Source organism: Procambarus clarkii, chromosome 22 (assembly GCF_040958095.1).
Source record: "Procambarus clarkii isolate CNS0578487 chromosome 22, FALCON_Pclarkii_2.0, whole genome shotgun sequence".
Taxonomy (NCBI): domain Eukaryota; kingdom Metazoa; phylum Arthropoda; class Malacostraca; order Decapoda; family Cambaridae; genus Procambarus; species Procambarus clarkii.
The window spans coordinates 43,858,852-43,883,474 of NC_091171.1; the positions used below are offsets into that span (position 1 = coordinate 43,858,852).

The window sequence follows — 24,623 nt, forward strand, 5'->3', positions numbered from 1 at the left end:
TAGGTTCTGTTGACGATTATTTGTATTTGTAGTACGTGGGTGAATCATTTATAGCGTTGTGGTTCGAACAAAAGTCGTCAGTGAAGCACTTGTTCCGGAAGCGTTCGAACGAAATCAGTTGATTCGTATGTAAACCGTTTTTCATTCATAAACAGGGGGTTTGGCGGGTGCATGGAATCATTTTTGGGTCTTTGTTTGGAGGACGGGCTGTAGTATGGCACTGAATCAGTGATATTAAGTCAGGGCACCAGGTGTGTAGCTCTCATCCTGTATCTGTATTTATGTAATACAGTACACTCTAATATGCTGTTCGAATAGAACAAACTGACATTAAATAAAATAAAAAGGTTGAAAATAATAAAAATAAAAGCTAACATTGCAGCAGTTATGGAGATATACTTAAATAAATAATGATATCATAAGATTGAAATCAGAACACTGTACACAACAATTATTTTGGGACCGTATTCCAAATAGCGTATCAATAAATTAAACAGGAGCAAAGACATCTAATGAAGTAGCTACTGAATCTGAAACACAAGAGATAAGAGGACGGCTTAAGTATTAAATAGACTAAAACTAAGACAAAAAAGAAATGTTTATCAGAACCATTGGAAACTTGAAAACTTCATATGAAAGAGATTATAAGGAAGATGGGATACTACAAGCATAATTTTTTTCTGCAACAACACTTATGTAATTATATGCACATCACACATATGTATATATTATCAATATTTGTGATAAGTACATTGATATGTAAACTTGTATTTTTGTGTATAGTATATATTTTGAGTGATTTTTAGATGTTAAGTTTGTAACTTTTGCCTGCATCTGTCTTGTAATATTACTGTGGAGCAACACTTTAGACTTTAATCGTAGATAACATTTTCCCTGTAAGGATTTTATAAAGTCTTGTTGTTTACAGTGTTTTAAGCATTTTGTGCCCATCACTATTACCATTATTAACCAGTTAACTCCTCTACAGTGCCAGACGTGAACGTGATGGGATTGAAATGTAGTAGTTACTATTATAACAAAATGAAGTGTGATTTTCAAATATCTGGCAACTGTGAAAACTACAATGGACCAAACCTGACCTACATCGTCACAATACAAACAAACCTAACCTGTAACAAATCAGTTCATGAACTATCGCAGAATGGGTTGGTCTCCGCTGATGGAAGAGTGACTGTGAAATTCCCTGATGCAATTGCTGGCCAAAACTACAAGGTCACTGCACAAGTAAAGAATGATGCTGGTAATGGAAATGTTACCTCCATAGATTTCACTACTAGATCCTCAAGTAAGATTTTAAAATATGACAGTAATATTGTTCACTAATTGTAACATGTGACACTAATAATGTTTTGTCTCTTCACACAGGACAATGTAGTAATGATTGTAATTCTGGCTTTTTCCAAAGTATAGCAATTGTAACAGTCTTCAACAAGTGTAATAGCATTTGTAATACCAATTCCATTTGGTGTACAGTATTATATTAACTGTGTGTTTAACATTCTCAAAGTTGCCCTGCTGGGTCATACTTGAGCAAAGGAAAAATCTACATTGAAGACAGATGCTATCAAGCTTGGAATGACCTCCAAAACGTTCATTCATTTACCCTTTACATTCAAAATCCCTCCAAGTACTTATCAGTGTAAAAGTGATTGCTGAGCACTCCTCTGCTAACTGCTAGGTGGCCTCCCTGACAGCTATCTATGACCTCCACCAGCATTTACATGTCAACTGAGTGCAGTAATAAGGAGCTGCCCACTTCACATTTATTTTGTCTCTTCCCTCAATATCATTATTGAGTTTGATGTCTCGTGTTTTCCTTATAAACTTTCCATTTCATTATGATGTGGGTTCATGCTATTAGTGAATGTTCGCATGTAATTACCCAAGTATAATCACCTGTGTAGTTACAAGATGAGAGCTAAGCTCCTGTCTTCCCGTCTTCCCAGTACTCTTTGCCATATACCGCTTTGAAACTACTGATGGTTTTGGTCTCACACCTTCTCACTTAACTTGTTCTGTCTACCACTCTGTTTGCTAAAGTGAACTTTTTGGGTTACAGAATCATATGCATGTCTTTGGATTGTTTCACTTGCTAGCAGTTGGGGCTCAGTTTGTGCCTCAACTTGGGTCATTCTCCTCCTGAGGTTATCCTCTGCTCTTATAGTTTCTTGTTATTTGGTCCCAGGCCATAGCATTAGTGTTAAGCGCACACGTTAACTAGTAGCCATCTGGTAAACCACCGATCGTGAAGAAGGCTCAACCAAAATATAAATCCAGTGACTAAATTTGTCATAGATCTGAAAGTGAAAAGGAACTTTACTCGACAGGCATCGGTTAGGGAAGTTTTGTGTGTGCATCTCCTCTGGAACTACTGTAAATGCTCAAGCCAGTGGATAGCGTGGGACCCGACCCCTCCTCCCTCCCTAAATAAGTGGGAAGAATGGGGTGAATGAGTGCACATTTGTTTCAAGAGATTTTGTATTATTTGCTTACACTGTTGGGGGAATTCATTAGCCGGGTTGTGAGACTTCAGTGCTTTTTGAACACTAGCTGTGGTCTGTATTGGTTCACTGACTTTCTGGGTGCCTTCCCTGGTGATGTGGTAATGTCCCATGATCCCTGTACAGCTGTGAAGGGCCAGGTTCTGAAGCTGGACCCTGGTAGGCTGAACTCCATGGCTGATGCAATCTAGTAGTTGAAAGTCATCTCATTGAGAAAGCTTTAGGGAACCACTGGGGCTTAACCAGAAATTGGTATTTCATTACATTCAATGCTGGTTTCTTGCTGTTATAATACTGTATCTTTATTATATATAACTATACATATTCATGCATGATTACAACAACTAAGAAGTTCTGATGTAGTATACATCATAATAATCTCATGTAATAATAATTGTAATGATTATTATGGTGTAATAATCTAACTAATTATCAGAGTTTAGCCTAGCCTGGCATGTTTTGCATGAAGATGTAACTGCACACATTGAATGTGTTATATTTTATTTGTATTTGAGTGTTTTCTATGCTTTTTTGTGGAGCTATCCAGGCTGATATGGATATATTAGACTTTGGCATCAGTCAATGTGAATGTAGTTCTGGGCCTACCCAGAACTTCAATACACACAGAAATCACAGTAGCGTGATACATCAAATAGAGAAAACCACAAGAGCCGTGATGAGGGTTCGACCTTACGTCCAGGATGAGCCCAGACTCGCCTTAGTCGATTGCGCCACGACATGGTTAAATGAATTGCAACCGGGAGTGCTACTGCTCTCACACGGATCCCGCGGCCTCTCCGAGACACAAACCGGAGTTTTACACAAATCCCCCCATGCACCCGGGCTCTGTCAACAAGCTGTTCTACCTCTTCGCCCTTCAATACACACAGAAATTTGTGTCTCAGAGAGGCTGCGGGATCCGTGTGTGAGAGCAGAAGCACTCCCGGTTGCAATTTTTTTAACAATGTGGATTATATATATATATGTGGTGGTTGTGGGAACATCGTCAGTGGTTGCTCAGTGGTCAGTGAACATGCAGTGGTTGTGGAAACATCGTCAGCATCAACTCTGTCTCCAGAGTCATACGCCAGCATGGTGACTGTCCTGGGTCAGGGAGGCCTCCCGTGGGAGGAGGCAGCACTCAGGAGCCTGTTGCACCAGTACAAATCGCAACAGATTACATTGCAACAGACGACCTGCTAGAGGCAATTAAAGCAACGTCAACCAGGACACTCACCCACATCCCAAAGGCCTCTCGCCCTTTTGCTGCAGGGAAATACACGGACCTCATCGCAAAAGTCAACAGAGGGTCAAATAACCTTAATGCACCTGATACCATCAAAGCCTGGCACAATCTGTTACTTTTTGGCAATGCATGCTTAGGTGTACCAGACAGAGGAGGCAAGACACTGGCCTCATCCGTCAATAAAGCAATTAGGGATTTTCCTAGGGTTGACAACCTAGTCCGCCTCCCCAAACACACCAAACACCGCCGAGGCAGACCTAGTACGACAATCAGCGACAACAGAAAATTAGGTACCCAAGTCAGCAAGAAAATTGAAGAGGGCAATACAGTCGGGGCACTCAGGTTAATCACAAGTGAGGACAAAATTTTGCCCAGGGATGAAACCACAGCCCAAGCACTGAGAGAAAAACACCCCGTCAGGGCCGTAGGTGGACCTCCCCCACAGGTCAGGCTCGCCCCTAATCAGGAACCTCTCGTCCTCCGGGAGTCAGAGGTTTATAAAGCTATCGTTTCATTTCCCCCGGGCTCCTCAGGAGGCTACACAGGGGTAAGACCTCAACATGTGAAGGAAATGGTGAACCCTGTTCTTGGCCCAGCTGCAGAAGCGCTCCTGACAGAAATCACAACGTTTGTCAACAACTGCCTCGCCGGGTTAATCCCTGATGAAATCAAACCATTCTTCTTTGGTGCATCCCTATGTGCCCTCAAAAAGAAGGGGGGAGGAATCAGACCCATTGCCGTTGGTAATACCCTTCGCCGCCTAGTTGCAAGGGCTGCTGTCAGAAGTATCCGAACGGAAGCAGCCACCATGCTGCAACCCAACCAGCTGGGGTTTGGAGTCCCCCAAGGCTGTGAAGCAGCGGCTCATGCTGCACGAGCCTACATTAGCTCTCTTACTGAAGACCAGGCAGTAGTAAAATTAGATTTTAAAAACGCTTTCAACTCGGTCAAAAGGGAAGCAATCCTCACTGCAGTCCAGGAACATTGCCCAAGCATTCTCCCGTTTGTGTCAGCAGGCTACAGCAAAGACTCAACCCTCCTGTTTGGCAAACATGAAGTCACCTCAGCAGAGGGAATTCAACAGGGTGACCCACTTGCACCGTTCCTCTTTTGCATAGCGGTTCGAGAAATTACAACCAGACTGTCCAGCGAGCTCAACATCTGGTTCCTGGATGATGGCACTCTGGCAGGCACACAAGATTCCCTGCTAGAAGACTTACAGCTGGTGAAGACACGGGGGGAGTCCATGGGTCTCGTTCTTAGCCCCTCCAAGTGCGAAATTATTGCATCTAGTGAAGTAATCATTAGAGCAGTGAAATCAGTTCTACCAGAAGCCTCAGTCGTTAAACCTACCGACAGCACACTACTCGGAGCACCTCTGGGCCACAATGCCATTGCTGCAGTCCTTGACGAAAAGTTTAGAGACCTAAAGAGGATGGAAGAGAGAATTGGGGACTTGGACTCCCACGATGCCCTCTACCTTCTCACAAAGTGCCTTACCCTGCCCAGGCTAACATACTTCTTAAGGTGTGCACCAACTTTTGGCAACCCACTTCTAAATCAATATGATGAGCTCCTCAGGTCAATATTCAGGAAGGCGCTCAACCTAGATTTAGATGACAGTCAGTGGGACCAAGCAACACTACCAGTGAGATTTGGAGGGATAGGCATACGAAAGGCAACTGAGGTAGCACTTCCAGCATTCTTATCCTCATGTACAGCAGCCAACGAATTGGTAGGGCAGATCCTACCAGAGCGTATGAGAGAGACAGCGGGAACTCATGATCAAACGTTCATCGAAGCAGCCAGACAATGGGACACCATTGCACACCCTCAACCCCGACCACAAGTCCCAAAAGACCACAAGCAGGCCCACTGGGATAGCCCCATAATGGAAAAGACTGTCACAGCAATGATTGACAACGCTGATGCTGAAAACAAAGCCCGCCTCCTAGCGGTAACAGCACCCCACGCCGGGGATTTTTTATTTGCTGTGCCCAATGCAGCCCTGGGAACTCACCTCAGTCATGACGCTCTCCGCATTGGAGTTGCCCTTCGCCTTGCCGCCCCCATCCTCACCGAACATAGGTGCATCTGCGGAACTGCGATGGCAGACCAATATGGTCGTCATGGTCTGGTATGTCGTAAATCACAGGGTAAAATTGCAAGACATGAAGAAGTCAACGACATCATCAAGAGGAGCCTCGCCACAGCCCGCTGCCCAGCGCAAAGAGAACCACACTTATCCAGACCTAACGACCCTCAGAAGCGCCCTGATGGGGTCACCTTGCTACCTTGGAAGGATGGTAAGCAAGTGGTATGGGACTACACGTGTGCTGCCACACTGGCCAGTACCTACCTCCACTACAGCACACGTGAAAGCGGTGGTGCTGCTTCTTTCAGGGAATCGCAGAAAATTATTAAATACAGAGGTCTAGCACACTGCTACAGCTTTGTTCCGATCGGCTCGGAGACCCTCGGTTCGTGGGGAAAATGTGCATTGAAGTTCCTGAAGGAATTGGGGGACAAATTGATCAGCGCTACAAAAGACCAGAGAGCAAAAAGTTTCTTGTTCCAGCGCCTCAGTGTTGCGATTCAGAGGGGAAATGCCTGTTGCGTCTTGGGCACTAGTCCAACTTCAGAGGAATTCGAAGAAGTGTTTGACTTGCAACAATGATCGAACCCGTCTGTGACATTCATCAATGTTTCCCATTGTTGTGTTCTTCAAGAGATCCATAACCTTTAAGCACCTTTTTGCATTATTATTTTTGTATCAACCCATGTATATCTTGTAACCATCAAATGCATAATAAAGCACAAAAAATATTCAAGGAAGGGGGTGGTAGGAGAAAAGCACACAGAAACTGTATTGGAGGGGATCTAAACATTCCCTCTAATGCGTTATGCGTGGTTTCCTCCGAGGCTATGGGTCCCCCTTCTTCCAGCTAGAGGTGGTACTCCCTTCCTATAAAAAAAAAAAAAAAAAAAAAAAAAATATATATATATATATATATATATATATATATATTATTAAATATGACCGAAAAAGTAAGATTAATAATTCTAACACGAATTTTCTCAATCTTTCGTACATTACGCTTCACTGTTGGAGGTAAATCAAAAATCACTTCTCCAAAATTCATTTTTATTTCTAGTCTGACGCGACACGGGCGCGTTTCGTAAAACTTATTACATTTTCAAAGACTTCACAAATACACAACTGATTAGAACTTACGTATCTCTGATTTTATATCTACATTTGAGTGAGGTGGGAGGGGTGATGTGGCATTAACACAAGACAGAACAAGAGGGGATATTAATAGGGTATTAAAAGTATCAACACAAGACAGAACAGAAACAATGGGTATTGAATAGAAGTGTTTGTAGAAAGCCTATTGGTCCATATTTCTTGATGCTTCTATATTGGAGCGGAGTCTTGAGGTGGGTAGAATATAGTTGTGCAATAATTGGCTGTTGATTGCTGGTGTTGACTTCTTGATGTGAAGTGCCTCGCAAACGTCAAGCCGCCTGCTATCGCTGTATCTATCGATGATTTCTGTGTTGTTTACTAGGATTTCTCTGGCGATGGTTTGGTTATGGGAAGAGATTATATGTTCCTTAATGGAGCCCTGTTGCTTATGCATCGTTAAACGCCTAGAAAGAGATGTTGTTGTCTTGCCTATATACTGGGTTTTTTGGAGCTTACAGTCCCCAAGTGGGCATTTGAAGGCATAGACGACGTTAGTCTCTTTTAAAGCGTTCTGTTTTGTGTCTGGAGAGTTTCTCATGAGTAGGCTGGCCGTTTTTCTGGTTTTATAGTAAATCGTCAGTTGTATCCTCTGATTTTTGTCTGTAGGGATAACGTTTCTATTAACAATATCTTTCAGGACCCTTTCCTCCGTTTTATGAGCTGTGGAAAAGAAGTTCCTGTAAAATAGTCTAATAGGGGGTATAGGTGTTGTGTTAGTTGTCTCTTCAGAGGTTGCATGGCTGAAGAGACAACTAACACGACACCTATACCCCCTATTAGACTATTTTACAGGAACTTCTTTTCCACAGCTCATAAAACGGAGGAAAGGGTCCTGAAAGATATTGTTAATAGAAACGTTATCCCTTCAGACAAAAATCAGAGGATACAACTGACGATTTACTATAAAACCAGAAAAACGGCCAGCCTACTCATGAGAAACTCTCCAGACACAAAACAGAACGCTTTAAAAGAGACTAACGTCGTCTATGCCTTCAAATGCCCACTTGGGGACTGTAAGCTCCAAAAAACCCAGTATATAGGCAAGACAACAATATCTCTTTCTAGGCGTTTAACGATGCATAAGCAACAGGGCTCCATTAAGGAACATATAATCTCTTCCCACAACCAAACCATCGCCAGAGAAATCCTAGTAAACAACACAGAAATCATCGATAGATACAGAGATAGCAGGCGGCTTGACGTTTGCGAGGCACTACACATCAAGAAGTCAACACCAGCAATCAACAGCCAATTATTGCACAACTATATTCTACCCACCTCAAGACTCCGCTCCAATATAGAAGCATCAAGAAATATGGACCAATAGGCTTTCTACAAACACTTCTATTCAATATCCATTGCTTCGTGTTCTGTCTTGTGTTGATGAAATTAATACCCTATTAATACTCTTGTTCTGTCTTGTGTTGATGAAATTAATACCCTATTAATACCACATTTTGTTCTGTCTTGTGTTAATGCCACATCACCCCTTCCACCTCACTCAAATGTAGATATAAAATCGGAGATACATAAGTTCTATTCAGTTGTGTATTTGTGAACTAAAGTCTTTGAAAATGTAATAAGTTTTACGAAACGCGCCCGTGTCGCGTCAGACTAGAAATAAAAATGAATTTTGGAGAATTGATTTTTTATTTACCTCCAACAGTGAAGCGTAATGTACGAAAGATTGAGAGAATTCGTGTTAGAATTATTAATCTTACTTTTTCGGTCATATTTAATAATATATGTCTACAGGAAAGACTGCTACCAAAATATACTAATATATATATATATATATATATATATATATATATATATATATATATATATATATATATATATATATATATATATATATATATATATATATATATATATAACTGAAAACTCACACCCCAGAAGTGACTCGAACCCATACTCCCAGAAGCAACGCAACTGGTATGTACAAGACGCCTTAATCCACTTGACCATCACGACCGGACATAATGAGGTGATAGCCGAGGCTATTTGAACCACCCCACCGCCGGCACTCGGATAGTTATCTTGGGCATAGCATTTTACCAAATCACCTCAAATGCTATGCCCAAGATAACTATCCGAGTGCCGGCGGTGGGGTGGTTCAAATAGCCTCGGCTATCACCTCATTATGTCCGGTCGTGATGGTCAAGTGGATTAAGGCGTCTTGTACATACCAGTTGCGTTGCTTCTGGGAGTATGGGTTCGAGTCACTTCTGGGGTGTGAGTTTTCAGTTGCATATTGTCCAGGGGACCATTCTGGCTTGTTCGCATATATATATATATATATATATATATATATATATATATATATATATATATATATATATATATATATATATATATATATATATATATATATATAATTTTTCCAGATTTCAGGAGTCCAGATTTCTTGTTGTTCACAGTTTCGATCAATTTGTTGACCTTTGCTTTCAGTTCGGCTGTAGTGTCCTTCGTTACCCTTTGGAATTTAGTTTGGTCAGAGAGTATGAGGTTCATTTTTGCCAGATATTCGTCTTTTTTAAGAATGACGTATATTGGCGACTTGTCGCCTCTCCTGACAACTATCTCCTTGTTCTCACGAAGGCTCTTAGCTGCCGCTTTGAGCTCGGGGGACAGTATGGTGCTTCTGTAGTTGCCTCGGTTCTTTCCTCCTTCCGCAATAAGTTCTGCTTGTAAGGTATCTTTGGTGGTGACCTTCTTTTGTGCTTCGAGGTCGAATATGTCGTCCAACAGAATCTCCAACTCCACTTTCCGGGCCATCTTACTCGATCTGGACATAACGTGACAGTTTATACCCAGATTTAGGAGAGTGACTTGGTCCTCAGTGAGGTTGATTCCTGCAAGGTTCAGGAAGCCATCTCTTGGTCGTGGAATTGCCATAGGTCCTCCAGATAACGTTGTTAGTTTCTTGATTATCCTTGTTTCAGTGCTGAGGTGATGTCGGTCTGTGAGGATGTCGAGGTGTTGTTCAATGCGAGTACGGAGACTTTCGTCGATGTTGCTGTTTCTCCATTCGTTTGTAGCATGAAGTAGTTGCGCTTTGTTGTCTTTGATTTCATTTTCTGCCTTGTATATCTGATCACGAATCAGATCTTGGCGATATTTTATCGTGAAGGCTTGATTCCTTGCTGCTGGGTCGTGCGTTTTAATATTTCTAATTAATTATTTAATATTAAAACGCACGACCCATTAAAATGACTTTTAATCCCGTACCTTACTGGGGGCAGTTTGAGTGGAGCTTTTGGGTTCTGCTTGACCCCCGCAGTGGGTTCTTCTGCTGGGTAGGGTTTCTGGTGCCCTCCTTCCCTTCGAGTTTGAGTTGGATGGGGCACCCCAGAGTTCGTTTCCGGATGCCTTTGGGTTCTTCGGATTCGTCCTTCCAGAGGGTTTTTTTCTCCTGGTTTTCTTTTGCAGAGGTTCGGAAGGCTCTTGGAGCTTTCCTTCGGCGAGACCCTGTTTATGCCTTGGTGATGGCTTCAGTCTCCTTTTGAGTTCGGTTGTTCTTTCCCCTATTATGCATGTTTCGAGGTTCCAGTCTTCTTGGCTGGCAGACTTTCTCTTTTCTTTTGGGGCTTAGCACAGCTTTTGTCGTACTCTCACACTTGAGTGGGGAGGTTCCCATGGTGTTGCAGGTGTTCTTTTGTGGAGAGGGGCTCTCTTTTAGTCTCTCTCTCAATGAGTGCCTTTTCACCCCTGCGCTTCATCGTGATGTTGGTCTGGTGCAGCTTCATGCTCTGATTCCCACTCTTTCGGTTGTTTTGGTGGCTGAAGACTTGCGGACTTGCAGTCACTTGGCGTCTGTCTTGCGATTCTTTGATCTTCTGGAACTGTCTTCGGATTGGCTTTTGATGCTGTTTGGACCGATCCTCCGGGAGGTGGTTTGTATGTTATTCATCTCACGTCTTGCGTGTTGACAGGCTCTGTTGGATCTCTCGTTGGATTTCAAAAGCCAAGAATCTGGGGGCTCGGGTTCTGGCTCGTGGTCCCCGATAGGCATAAGAACTCTTGACTGATGACCTCAACTAATATACCACTATATGAATTTGGATAGCTTCAGGGAGTCTTTGGGGCTCACCCAAAAACTGGGATTTCATTACATTCAACTTTTTTTTTCTTACTTCAGAGCCACCACCTGTACAAAATCTGACTGCCAGTGTCATCGACAGTAAAACTGTCCAGCTGTTATGGAATGATCCCTGTCCCAGCTATGGTTTACTTAGTGATTTTTATAGTTATCATGATAGAGGATATTATTTACTAGTCAAGTGCCCAACATCAGCAGTGTATGATCACTGCCACACCATCACAGGCTTAGTCTCTGGACAAGAATACGAATTTGGGGTAAGTAAATAAACATCAAGTGGTTATTCATTTATTTCAACACCCATACAGAAAGCTGTATAAGGAACTTTGCATGTTATTCAGAGACTTCATGACAAATTTCCTTATGCTCTCGTTAAAAATTATTTATTACGCTGTCATGGATAATTATTAACTCTTTCATAGCTGTTAGAATAATCCATGCTTCATTTACACAGGCTAACAATTGCATTTTCTGTGGGGAGCCCCTTCGGCTCCCTGACACTATCGGACTAATATGCGAATCATTAGACCGGGGTATTAGTCTATGGAGTTCAGCCTACAGGGGACCACGAGCCAGAACCTGGCCCCCCTCAGAGAGGCACAGGGAACAATGGCCCTGGAACGACCCCCCCCCCCCCCCCTGTGGTTGTGGGTTTTCCTTACCGGCCATCGACCACGGTTAGGCATCCAGAAAGGTAAGCATAACAAAACCAACCCCACATGGTAAAAAAGTTGCAAGCAAAAACCGAAGAGAGGCAAAACTCCCTCCAATCCGAAGGAAACAAGCAAACTTCACACCTTGCAGTTGCGCCGCTCGTCCGCTCAGCCTTCACCTTCCAGAGAAGGGGAGGAGGAGCCCCGGACGTCCCTGCGCCGGCTACCTAGCACTCCAGATCGTCAGCTAATGCAAACTGAGGCGGACGTCTTCTCTGGCCTCGCTTTCCAAGCAGTGTTTGCCTTTGTAGTGTCCTCTGCGGTTTCTTTGTTTGGTGGCCAGGTGTCCTCTACAGGGGCTGCATGCACTTAGGTGCATCCTTTCCTAGGCACTCCGTGAGTACTACCCTTGCATGTTAGGGTTCTTTTCCCTGTTCCTTTGGTTCCTTTTCGGGAACCATTTCTGAGGGGACTTTTGCTGTTAGGCATTTACCCCACCCTTGGGGCCAGCCTTGTGACCCTTGTTTGGCCGTTGGGTAGGATGTGGTATCGTGCTGGTTGGGGCATCAAGGTGTTGTACAGTGGCTGGTTCCTGTTTCTTCTGGGGATGTTGTACTTTTGCGGGAGTTTTCTTTGGGGTTTGTTTTCTTGCCTGGTGGTGGTCTGCTTGGTGTGGCTATAGTTCCATATATAATATTTTGGTGGTCCTCTGCTAGGCCCTCGTGATTGGACACGAAGCAGGGGGTTTCAGCGTTTTAATCTGCCCCTTGTTAGCCTTGAGTCGTAACCGGTTAGCAACACCTTGCCTGGGTGTTGCAGTGCCATAGCAGTCAGCCTATGGGCCCTGGTAAAACACTGTCGGGGCTCAGTGGACCTATGGCTGTGTCTTCAGGGTTCCAGCCCACCTCCTGAGGGTTTGAAGGTTGCTGTGTCCCCTTGTCTCAGGGTGACAATCATCTCTTTTGCCTCCGTTATGCTGCCTGCTGGGTCAACAATACCTTTGACCCGGAGTCTTGTGAGTCGTGTTTTCTGCTTATTCTCCAGTACTATTCTTATGACATTACTGTTAGGGTACAGGCAGCATCCGCATTGCATGCTAGGTTTAGGTTGCTGCAACCTGCTAGGTTAGTTTCCCCACGTGGATGCCTCGCTTTGGTTATAGGGAATTGGACCTGGGGGCATTAGTCGTTTCGACTTTGGTTCAGTCCGTGCTTCCTGGTCCTTCTCCTGTTGTTTATCCTGCACCTCCCCACCTGCTTCTGGCTCCCAAACGTCTGAGGGTTTCGGAATCAGGGCATGTTTTAGTTGGTAATGAGACTTGGGCAGCTTCGGGGGCTGCCCCGTTTGGGTTGGGGACGAAGGCATTCTAGCCAGTTCCTCCTACCGAGGCTTCTGGGTCCCACCAGCAGGCCCCCTTCTTTTCCGCCTTTTCCCTGGACTCTGCCTTTTCTTCAGGGGTAGAGGGTATGGAGGCCTGCTCTGCCCCCGGTCCCAACTTGGGGGATCCCAGGGCTGGGGAGGAATCGGCCTGGGGGTCTTAGACCCCCCTTTGATCCCGCTTAGGTGTTGATGCCTTCTTCGTGGGGCTTATTGTTGCAGAAGGAGGGGTTTTCTTACTCCCCTTCCCTGTATGAGTATGATTGGGGATCGGCTCCTCCCTGGGTTCGGTTCCGGACTCCTTTGGGTTCCTCGACCTCGTCATTCTGGAGGTTTTTTGACTCTCGAATCTCACCTAAGGAGATTTGGGAGGCTCTTGCTGCGTACCTCGTACGAGACTAGGAGGCCTCCGTGATGGATCCGTCCTTATTTGAGTTTGGTTCTTCGTCCCCGTATTGGGTGCGTTTGGAGGTCCTGGAGTCTTCCTGGCTGGCAGACTGCCCATTCTTTTCGTTAGGGGCGTGGCATGGATTCTGTTGGACCTGCATGCTTGAGTGGCAAGAAACTTCTACCATTCTGCAAGTTTACCTGGGGGCACATTTGAGTGCCTTAATGCGTGCTTGTGCTTTCTTGGGATGTTGGCCTTGTGCAGCTGTACGTGCAGGTTCCTACCCTTTCGGCGCCCATGGTTGCTGAGGTTTTGCGCGCCAATGGGCATTTGGCTTTGGTCTTGCGCTTCTTTTCCCATCTCGAGCTGTTTTTGGAATGTTTTGAAGAGGATGTGGAGGCATTAAGTGCCGGGCCTTCATCTGGTGTGCTGACCTCGGTGGTTTGGGCATCGGCCGCGCTGTTGAAGCTGTTTGTACCTATCCTGAAGAAGGTAGTGTCTCTGTTCTTTGCTTCTCACCTCACATGCCATCAGGCTGTGCTCGCTCTCTCTTTGGAATCCGCTTGGGCCCTGGTTCTTAGGTTTTCATCACCGTTATATCCGTTGCTGTTTGCGGAGTTTCCTATCGCACAGTTTCTGCAGGCGGCTTTATCTAGTTGTCGTCCTAGGTGGGACTTGTTGGTTCTCTGGGGGCAGCCGTTCTCGGTATTCTTGGAAGAGTCGTGCCAGGGCTCAGGCTTCCACTGGTCGGGATGGGCCATTGGTGCCAGCTTCTGAGCCGACGTTGCCTTCGGAGCTGGCGTCGTCTGGTCGGCGTGATGATTGCCCTGTTCGTCGGCCGGCATCTCGTAAGGAGCGTTGGGCCTTTCGCGATAGGAGTGGGGAAGACTCGCTGTTAGCTCTCGCCTGATCCCACAATTCGTGGGTATTTCGGGTCGTGTCCTCCGGCCTGTGGTGGCGTTGGGCGGCTCCTCCTTCAGGGGGGTTCGAGTCTGGCGGGGCAAGCTTCTTTCCCTGCACTTCGTCAGGTCATCTATTTCTGATCATGTTGTCTTGTCGTTTTGTCTTGCTTTTTCAGGATCGTCATTTAATGCCTAATACTGTCACCTTGTATCGTGCAATGCTGGCGGAGTCACTCCAGGTTGAGTTCAGGGTATATATCACTTCTGTCCCATTCTGTAAGCTTTCTTGTGCTTTGTTTAACCTCTGGCCTGCTTATGCGCTGCCTGAGCCGTTCTGGTTCTTGAACAGGGTGCTCTCCTATCTTTCCTCGCCTCAGTTCGTGGTGGTCCCTTCGGTTCAAGATTATTTTTCCAAGGCTCTGTTTCTGTTGGCATTGGACTCTGGGAGTTGGGTTCGTGAGCTTCTCTCTCTCTCCTCCAGCGCAAGGGTTTCTTCTCTTTCGGCCTTTCGGTAGTCGGTTTGTTTCGTTGCAGCCTTCTTCTTTTCTGGCGAAGAACGAGACAGCTGCATTCCAGAGGAATCTTTGGGTCATTGATGCTTGGTTGATTAGGCCGGAGGGTGCATCATGTGTTGTGTTCGGTTGCGGCTCTTCCCCATTATCTGCGCGCTTCAGCCACTGTGCCTGGGGATGCACTTTGGATTGATCTGGTTTCCCTTGTTCCTTGTTCCACGGGCTCGGGTCTCTCAAGTCGTCCCCAGGGTTATTAAGTCTAGCTGGCCTGCGGTCTATCCTCCGGCGCATGATGATAGGAAGTTTGCTGCGTTGGCTGCCATGTTTGGCAACGTGTCTTGGGCTGATATTCGGGCGCGGGTCGAACAGGGTTCCGGCCGCCTGTTATTTTTTTGTTAACGTTTCTGCTCCTGGGGCCAGATTCACGAAAGCACTTACGCATGCACTTACGAACCGGTACATCTTTTCTCAATCTTTGGCGGCTTTGTTTCCAATTATTTAACAGTTAATGAGCTCCAAAGCACCAGGAGGCTGTTTATAACAATAACAACAGTTGAATGGTAAGTTTTCATGCTTGTAAACTGTTTAATAAAAATAACCAAAGCCGTCAAAGATTGAGGAAAGATGTACACGTTCGTAAGTGCTTGCGTAAGTGCTTTCGTGAATCTGGCTCCTGGGCGTTCCTGTGTTGCTTTGGGTCGCAGGTTGCAGCCAGTTGTCTCGTCTTTGTGTTGAGTGTGTGGTGGCCGCCTCCCGGGTAAGTCCCTCTTTTCCTTATCTTTGGTTGGGTATCTCCAGGGAGCCGAAGGGGCTCCCCACAGAAAATCAGCATTGAATGTAATGAAACATCGTTTTCTGGGTGAGCCCCGGAGGCTTTCTGGCAACCCTCCCTCCGGTCGGCGGATTTTCGTGTTGTTTTGTTGCTTATCTTTCGAACTGGAGTGCTAGGTAGCCTCCCCCCCCCCTTCTGTGTGGGTAGGGCTGCACGGACGAACGGAGCAACTACATGGTGTGACGTTTGTTTGTTTCCTAGGGGATTGAAGGGAGTTCTGCCTCTGTTCAGTTTTCGGTTGCAATTTTCTTACTATGTGGGGTCTGTTTTGTTATGCCTACCTTTCTGGGTGCCTAACCCAGATCGATGGCAGATAAGAAAAACCCATCCACAGAGGTGTTTACCATTGCAATTGCTCCCTTTGCCTCTCTGAGGGGGGGGCCAGATTCTGGCTCGTGGTCCCTTGTTAGGTTGAACTCCATAGACTAATGCCCCGGTCTAATGATTCACATATTAGCCAAGTAGCTCCAGGGAACCTCCGGAAAATGGCATTTCATTTCATTCAATGCTGATTTACTGTGGGGTAGCCCCTTGTGGCTTCCTGAAGCTGTGTTCCCATGGAGAAGGAAGGAAGAAAGGGCACCAACCAGGGATGAGGAAACACCGCATTGATCAAGGCAAAAATAGACCAAGAAAACCCTCCCACCCAAAGAACAGCCTAAGACAAATAAGCAAAGACAGACTCATATTGGTCGGTATACTGATACACATCATGGGCATGAGGGTAGACTGTATGCTGGCTAGACCATAGGACACTGCAGACGACATGAAAAACACTTGCCCAGCAACAGGAATCCAGGGAAACCAGAGCAAAACACAAATAGTCCACCGGAGGCACAAAGATACTGGCGTAAAACTGCCACTGGACATGGCACATGAAACAAAAAGAAAATTTTCTTTTGCAAACAGAGTGGTAGATGGTTGAAACAAGCTAAGTGAGAATGTGGTGTACGCCAAAACCGTCAGTAGTTTCAAAGCGTTATACAACAAAGAGTATTAGGAAGACAGGACACTACGAGCGTAGTTCTCATCTTGTAACTACCCTAAGGTAATTACTCAAGGCCAAACCAACCAAGTATCCACCACTTGGTTGGCCCCACAGGAAGCCAACCGCAAATTCCCTTTCGCAAACAAAGTGGTAGATAGTTGTACCAAGTTAAAAAAGATGGTGGCGGTTTAGGCCAAAAGTGTTAGGGGATGGGTTGAACCAGTTAAACTTCCACTGGTTTTAATGCCTGTGGCGGCCGGTGCACTTGGCAAGTGCACGGGCAAGTGCACGGCACTAAGTTTGTTAACCCGTACCCGAATCATCTTGTGTTTGGGCTCATGTGAGAGCCCCAGTCATCAGCAATCCAAATATGCTACCATGGCCGTGGTAGCACGTTTGTGGAAGAAGATAGAGCGAGCAACAACTCTTATTGTGTAGAGTGAGGAAGCCAGAGGATTTGCACGGGACGCAAGGCAGCATGGTGATGCAGGTCGCCCCCATGCCACCAGCCTCGTCTCTATGGCAACGGCAGCCAGCCATCTTGGAGTCCCCTGCAGGCCTAGTAGCCCGTCTCTGATTGGTTGAGAGAGGTAGGCCGCTGTGTGCCTCCCTCTGATTGGTTCTTTTGAGGAGGACGCGGGAATCGCCGGCATTCCTGCCTGAAAGTTCATTCTGAAATCAGCCGCCAACTTGTCCTGATGCTTCCCTGCTCAATCTGGCCAAAATTAATTAAGAAGACGTCGTGGCGGCTGACTGCTCCACAAGCTCCACCTCCACCACAACTACGATGACCTCTGCTACAGAATCCAGCGGCTGTCGTGATTCGAGAGGGAGAAAGATAGGAACTTTAGTGAGTAGGCCATTTGAATAACGTGGGTCGTGGGTAATTGTTATATGAGCAGCAACAGACTCGTGGGTCCTCACCCCAGTGATAATACAGACGTTCTGCATCCTGCTAGTGCCTTGTAGCAGTCGAGTGAACGGGAAAATATTATGTCAGGGGCAGGTTTTCCCATAGAAATTCGTGAGAAGTGACGCTAGGCGTGAACGCACCATCCGTGTACGAACGCACCGCTTCACCGGTCGGGAGTGTACAAACCGAACCATGTGGTGTGTGTGAGGAAGGTTAAAAAGACGCGCCGAGTTATCTATATACGAACACCACTGTACGAGGTACCAGCTCAGTCTAGCCTCCTCCAACTTGAGCCAGCCACCCTACAGCTGGGTGCCTGATGTATGGTAGGACACATGTGTGAGCGTGAGTGAGTCGGCTGTGTAACTGAGAGTAAGTACCTTGTGTGTGTTTGGTGATTTATATTCTCTAAGCCTAAATTCGAGATCAGGTGTTCCGTCCCATTGTCATCCAAGCACCCTTAGGGGTGAGGTGAAGTGGGAACGTGTGAGATTTTCACCCTTGTTGACATCTTGTCAGTCCAGAGGGACTTATGTCTGGTGTGGGCAGACGTACATGTGTGTGTGTGTGTGGGTGCACACGGGAACAGATTTTACATAGCTTAGCCAAGGACGGTAGGGATGTCCAAGTAATTGTATATTCCACTCTGGTAGAATTATTGTTAATTCATTCATGATGTTTATCGTGTTCCATGTGATGTAATCTTTTGCAGGTGTGGAAGTCCAGTACTGGTTATAAGTGCACAGGTAATAGTGTCCGTGTGTAACACCAGGGATTCCTGGCGTTTGATTATTGTGGAGTGATAACAGTGTGTGGTTATTTCTTGTTGTATTCCCCAGGGCTGTGACAAGTGCTGTTATATATATATATATATATATATATATATATATATATATATATATATATATATATATATATATATATATATATATATATATATATATATATATGCGGAAAATCCACAGAGAAATATGAAATGAGGTGAACGTTTCGGCTTTGTTAAAGCCTTTGTCAACACCAGACTGACCAGTCTGTCAGTCTGGGTCAGTCTGGTGTTGACAAAGGCTTTAACAAAGCCGAAACGTTCACCTCATTTCATATTTCTCTGTGGATTTTCCGCATAAAATGATCAGTGTTTTGTGATCGTCAATTGCATATATATATATATATATATATATATATATATATATATATATATATATATATATATATATATATATATATATATATATATATATATATATAATATATATGTTGTACCTAGTAGCCAGAATGCAGTACTCGGCCTACTGTGCAAGGCGCGATTTGCCTAATAAGCCAAGTTTTCCTGAATTTATATATTTTTCAAGTATTTTTTCTTATGAAATGATAAAGCTATTAATTTCACTATGCAGGAGTAAATCGTTTTTCATTTGAGTTAAAACTAACGTAGATAGTTGACTGAACCTAACCTACCCAACCTAACCTATCTTAACCTAACCTAAACTAACATAACTAATTGCAAAGGGGTTGTAATTGTTGGTGATTGTTGCTAGTGTTGATCAATCACCGTGTGTTATTGCAGTCAGTAAATCATTGTGGGGCCGTGTTCTAGTGTGTTAGAGCACTGAGCGTTATTTACTAGTGTTCTGCAGTATTGTAATTGCAACCGGATTGTAACGTAAATCACTGTGATTTATCATTGTTGTGGGTGAACTCGGTTGAGACGAGTACTTGGGTTATATATTTTCCTGTTTATCTGGTGGACATCGAAGTCCAGTATTCCGTGAGGTGATCGCGAGGCAATTAATGTAACATAACCAAGGGAACACCCATTGCTTATAGAGAAATTGTTCTTTAACGACTTGAGTAACGTAAGACACGTTTGGGGTTAATTATCTCCTAGGAACAGCTGCGGTAGTCTCAAGGAGCCTAGCCATAAGCCGGACAAGAATTAGAGTATTGTCTGTTGTAATTATCGGTCAGTGGGCAGGTAATTGACGGGTTCCAGGAAGTCAAAGTAATTAACTTCGATCCGTGTTGATCGACTCACACGAAGACTCCACTGTTCCATTAACGTAACGTCGTTATTAATATGTTTGGAAGTACAGGTACTTGATGGACTCGTGGGAACAGTAATGTCATTGTAAAATAACGTAAACGTGGTGATTAATTATCGTTATTAGCCACCAGAATTGGTCTGAGTATGGAAGTTTCAGAAGGAATTCATACCTTTAATGCAAATTACTGAGCCACTCTTTGCCATATAATGCTACACTACGAGCATAACTCATCCTGTAACTACACTTAGATAATGAGTAAGGTGTGATGTAAGGTGGAGTAAGGTGTGTTGGAGGTGTGAGTAAGGTGTCCATCTCACCTTGAATGTGAGGTGGACCTTCAAGGTGACTGTTACAACCCTTGAGACTTAGTACGGTTCTTTCCCTGCAGTGATTAATTATATTAAATCAGCCTTGCCAACAGGTGTCTAGGGGTAAAGGAAAAAAACACTGCATAACTTGGGGAAACAATGTATCTACGCTAAGGATGACAAACATAACAATTAAATGGTACAGATAATAGCCAGAAATATTCTTTAGCATGCAATAATATAAACAAAAATCCTTATTAAGCAATGAGCAATATCACCAGCACATGAATTAATTAATGGAATAAATAAACAATCATCTAACCAGAGAATTAACCGAGTATTAGCTAAAATAACAATAACCACGGACTTAACTTAAAACACATGTCTCCTCTCGACCAAAGCTGCCACGCCTCTGACCAAGCGTCTGTTCCCAGGGCAGGCGTCCTACCACAATATCACTTAAACATCCACATAAACTATTGTGGAAATTCTACTAACAAAATGTAGTACTAATATTCAAATCATTATTAATCTTAAGAGTATTTAATACTGTTATATTGCTCAATATAATTTACTGGCAAACAATAATAAGAATTAATCAAGTTTGAACTATAAACACTCGCTTGACATCAAGTTCCCACACTGGCCACAGACAAATATGGTCATCCCCCCACACGGAGAAACCAACATGAAAATACTTGCACAAAAAAGCCTCATACAATATAATGCAACTCGGCACACTACAGCATGCTACAATATATAACATACAATAGTCTAATATCATACAACTGGATACTATACTAATTATTGAACAAGACAATAAAGTATATAAGCATTAAGAGTAATGTTAGAATCTTAGTAAGATTCGTAACAGTGACCAACTCTCTCCAACTCCCCTCTGAGGGGTATATCTTGAGGTTATCTTGAGATAATTTCGGGGCTTTAGTGTCCCCGCGGCCCGGTCCTCGACTAGGCCTCCACCCCCAGGAGTTTACCCTTGCATGTTAGGGAGGGAAGTCTAAGTCTGTTAGTCAGCTGTCACCCGTGACAGCTGACTAACACCCAGGTACCTATTTTACTGCTAGGTAACAGGGGCATAGGGTGAAAGAAACTCTGCCCATTGTTTCTCGCCGGCGCCCGGGATCGAACTCGGGACCACAGGATCACAAGTACAGTGTGCTGTCCGCTCGGCCGACCGACTCCTGGTAGATCCTCTACCTCCTGGTAGAGGGCAGTGACGCTACCCCTCTTGAAAACGTGAGGGAAATCTACTTTACAAACAGGCAAACATTCTCTCATAACAACTAAACAAACTTGCAAATGTTAGCGAATGAAACATCATTTGCTAACTACAATATTTACTGTAATTACAGTATTACACCAATAATGTGTTCGAGAACAACCACAAGTATAGTATTATGCCAAGTAGTTTATATATGTGGTGAGCTAGTTTCATAAGTAGATTTGTTTATTATGCACATCTCCCTCCATCAAGTGGACAGCAGTGGAAAGATCCATCCAGAAAGAGGAGTTTCATTACATACAACACTGGTTTTATTATTATTTTGTTTTATTTATCAGCTAACACTATATTTAGTAAAGATTTTTTTTTTTTTTTTAGATATATACAAAAGTTGTTACATTCTTGTACATTTAATTGTAATATTGATCATTTAATACCATGAACTTGCATAAACTGGAAATAACAAATTCTGAAATACATTGGCACATTTTTAAAGGGCTCTGTTGAATCACCTGTGTTTTGCAATATTACTACAATACCTCTTATTTCTGCCCAGGTAGCACTGAGGAATGCAGCAAAGGAGTTTGGTCAATATGCTTCCACCAAGGTTAAAGTGATGGAAAAAGGTGAGTATTTGACAAATCATATAAGAACAGAAGAATTAAGAAAACTGCTGAACCCCCATTGAACCATGTGTGGCACCTTGTGCGCCTGACAGCTGGGTGAACAGCGCTTCGGATTCGTAGTCCTGAGGTTCCGGGTTCGATCCCGGTGGAGGCGGAGACAAATGGGCAAAATGTTTCTTTCACCCTGATGCCCCTGTTACCTAGCAGTAAATAGGTACCTGGTAGTTAAACAGATGCTACGGGCTGCTTCCTAGGGATGTGTAACAAAAAGGAGGCCTGGTTGAGGACCGGGCCGCAGGGACGCTAAGCCCCGAAATCATCTCAAGATAACATCCTATTCCTATCCACCCCAAACTCAGTCATATATACCTGAATTTTTCTGGTCCTCAATGAGGACAGGAAGCCTGCTGCTTGTCAAAGGTCCCCCCCCCCCCCACATTTTCCCTGGTGATGTTTTCCAACTGAATTTAAAATCTAGCATGTAGACATACACATGTATATGTCTTCCTATGCTTGAAACAATAACAACAATAATGATAATAATAATAATAATAATAATAATACATATTCAGGTAGAAGTACATACTGTGCATACAAAATGAGTTACAAACAGAATGTTGGATTTCTAGATAGAACTAATATATACTATGCCTAAAGCCACTAATGTGCACAGCGTTTCAGGCAAGAAGTGGAAAAAACACTTAAAAACTAAGTCTGAACCCCAATTGAGATTAAAAGCATAAATTGAACTGAAAAGGGAAAAATGAATAACAATAATCTCATGTTGGATGGAACAGCAAAAATTGCAAGAGAACAGCAGAAGAAATTTTAACTAACGTAAATAGACTACAATTTTATTTTTATAAATGTTTTTGTACAAGTTTTTACATGGCAGATGTCAGTAGTTATACAAGTTGGTCAATAATCAATATTGTTTGAAAATAGCAAGACATAGGAGGTTGACATAGGCAATAGACATAGGTTGACATTTAGGAGGTAAGGCAGGATACATGGAGTTGATTAGGTAGTACTTAGTTGTTTTTCTTAAACTGGTTGAGAGAGTGACAGTCTTTGACGTGATTGGGAAGGTCATTTCCAATCAAGTGAGCCCAAGTCTATTACATTAGCCAGTAATCTGTTCTACAAATAAGAACATAAGAATTAAGCAAATGCAGAAGGCCTATTGGCCCTCATGTTGCAACGCTGATTTATACTCGTCTACACTCGCTCATATACTGTATATGTCTAACCTAAGCTTGAAACAATCAAGTGATCCCAGTTCATTACATTATATCCGGTAATATGTTAAACAAATCAACGACCTTGTTTTCAAGCCAGTATTTATCCAGGTAAAGCGAAACTTATGCAATTTACATCCACTGTTGTAAGGGCACAAGTTTTTTTTAGTTGTAATTGGACATGAGTATTGACACCAGGCCTTATAAATATTTGTATTTATTTATGTATTTATTAATAAGTTTGGTATTATAAAAATACAAGAAGGTACATTGGGTTTATGAGAGTACATAGGATTGATGTTTTTACATTCTTGTAAAGCCACTAAGACGCATAGCGTTTCGGGCAGGTCCTTAATCTAACAGATCATTTTAAGTAAGTAATTTGTAGACAAATTTGAAGAATGTTAACGAATGCAATGTTTGAAATTTTGAGAAAATTAATAGGTACATTACTGTAAAATTCGAAAATTTTCAACAGGTCCATTGTAGCATAATTTGAGGATTAATTCTAGATACGGTGTAGAAATATTTACATTCAACCCAACAATCATGATATAAGATGATAGCAATGATTACAATGATGTATTGTAAGGCTTAAGCACATATATTGGGGGAGTGGGTAGGACAAGATACAATGCGAGTTTGAAGCACTAGATAGGAAATATTATGGATGAAATTAAGTAGTTTTTGGTTTTACTTTTGAGTAAGGCATAGGTTGGACAACCTTTTAATTCATTAGGGAGTGAGTTTCATAGACTACGTCCCTTTATTTGCATAGTGTTTACACAGAATTAGTTTGACTCTGGGGATGTCAAAGAGATACTTATTTCTGGTGTGGTGATTATGGGTTCTAATACATATGTCAAGGAAGAGTTTCAGATCAGGATTTGCATTTAGGAACAATTTTTGCACGTGTAAATGGCACAAGAGAATGTGTGGAGTGAGGTAATGGACTTAATATGTTGAATTTTACGAAGTAGGAGTAGAGCTGTTTGTAAATCATTTTTTTCAACATTTTAGAGGTTATTACGCCAATTTCCTCGAACTCCAACTTCTGGTTTCGCGGTTTTCGCCCCTTTGTGTCTGTCTCCAGGAGCCGATGCTTGGTGCTCGTCCTGGTCGTTTTCGTGGCTATTCCTTTCTCTCCCCCCCCCCCAGCCATTGCTGGGGCTTCTAATTCTTCTGCTCTCTTGATTCGGGCTGATGTTCCCTTTGTTCCTTTACTTTTTCCTTCGCCTCTCCATTGTTCTGCTGCTCTAGCGAGGTTGCGTATTGGCCATACTCGCTTAACCCATGGTCACTCAACCCGTTCTCGCAAATTTAATAAGTCAATATTGACTTATTAAATATGTGCATAGGTGACATACTTAACATAATAGATACCCTTAAAAAGATTCATAGAAAACACCGACCTTACCTAACCTTGTTAGTATCTTAAGATAAGCATCTTATTGCTTCGTAATTACAATTATTACCTA

General features: G+C 43.5%; 1 protein-coding gene across 2 annotated transcripts in view; it reads left to right on the forward strand.

Moving 5' to 3' along the window:
* The window catches only part of LOC123759639 (receptor-type tyrosine-protein phosphatase T), a 138,171-nt gene that overhangs the window by 73,085 nt on the left and 40,463 nt on the right, over positions 1 to 24,623 (forward strand). For both annotated transcript variants that reach the window (XM_069328917.1, XM_069328916.1), the window contains exons 15-17: positions 989 to 1,306; positions 11,163 to 11,380; positions 21,838 to 21,907. In XM_069328917.1, the coding sequence (XP_069185018.1) occupies positions 989 to 1,306; positions 11,163 to 11,380; positions 21,838 to 21,907 (606 nt within the window). The remainder of the gene's footprint in view (positions 1 to 988; positions 1,307 to 11,162; positions 11,381 to 21,837; positions 21,908 to 24,623) is intronic.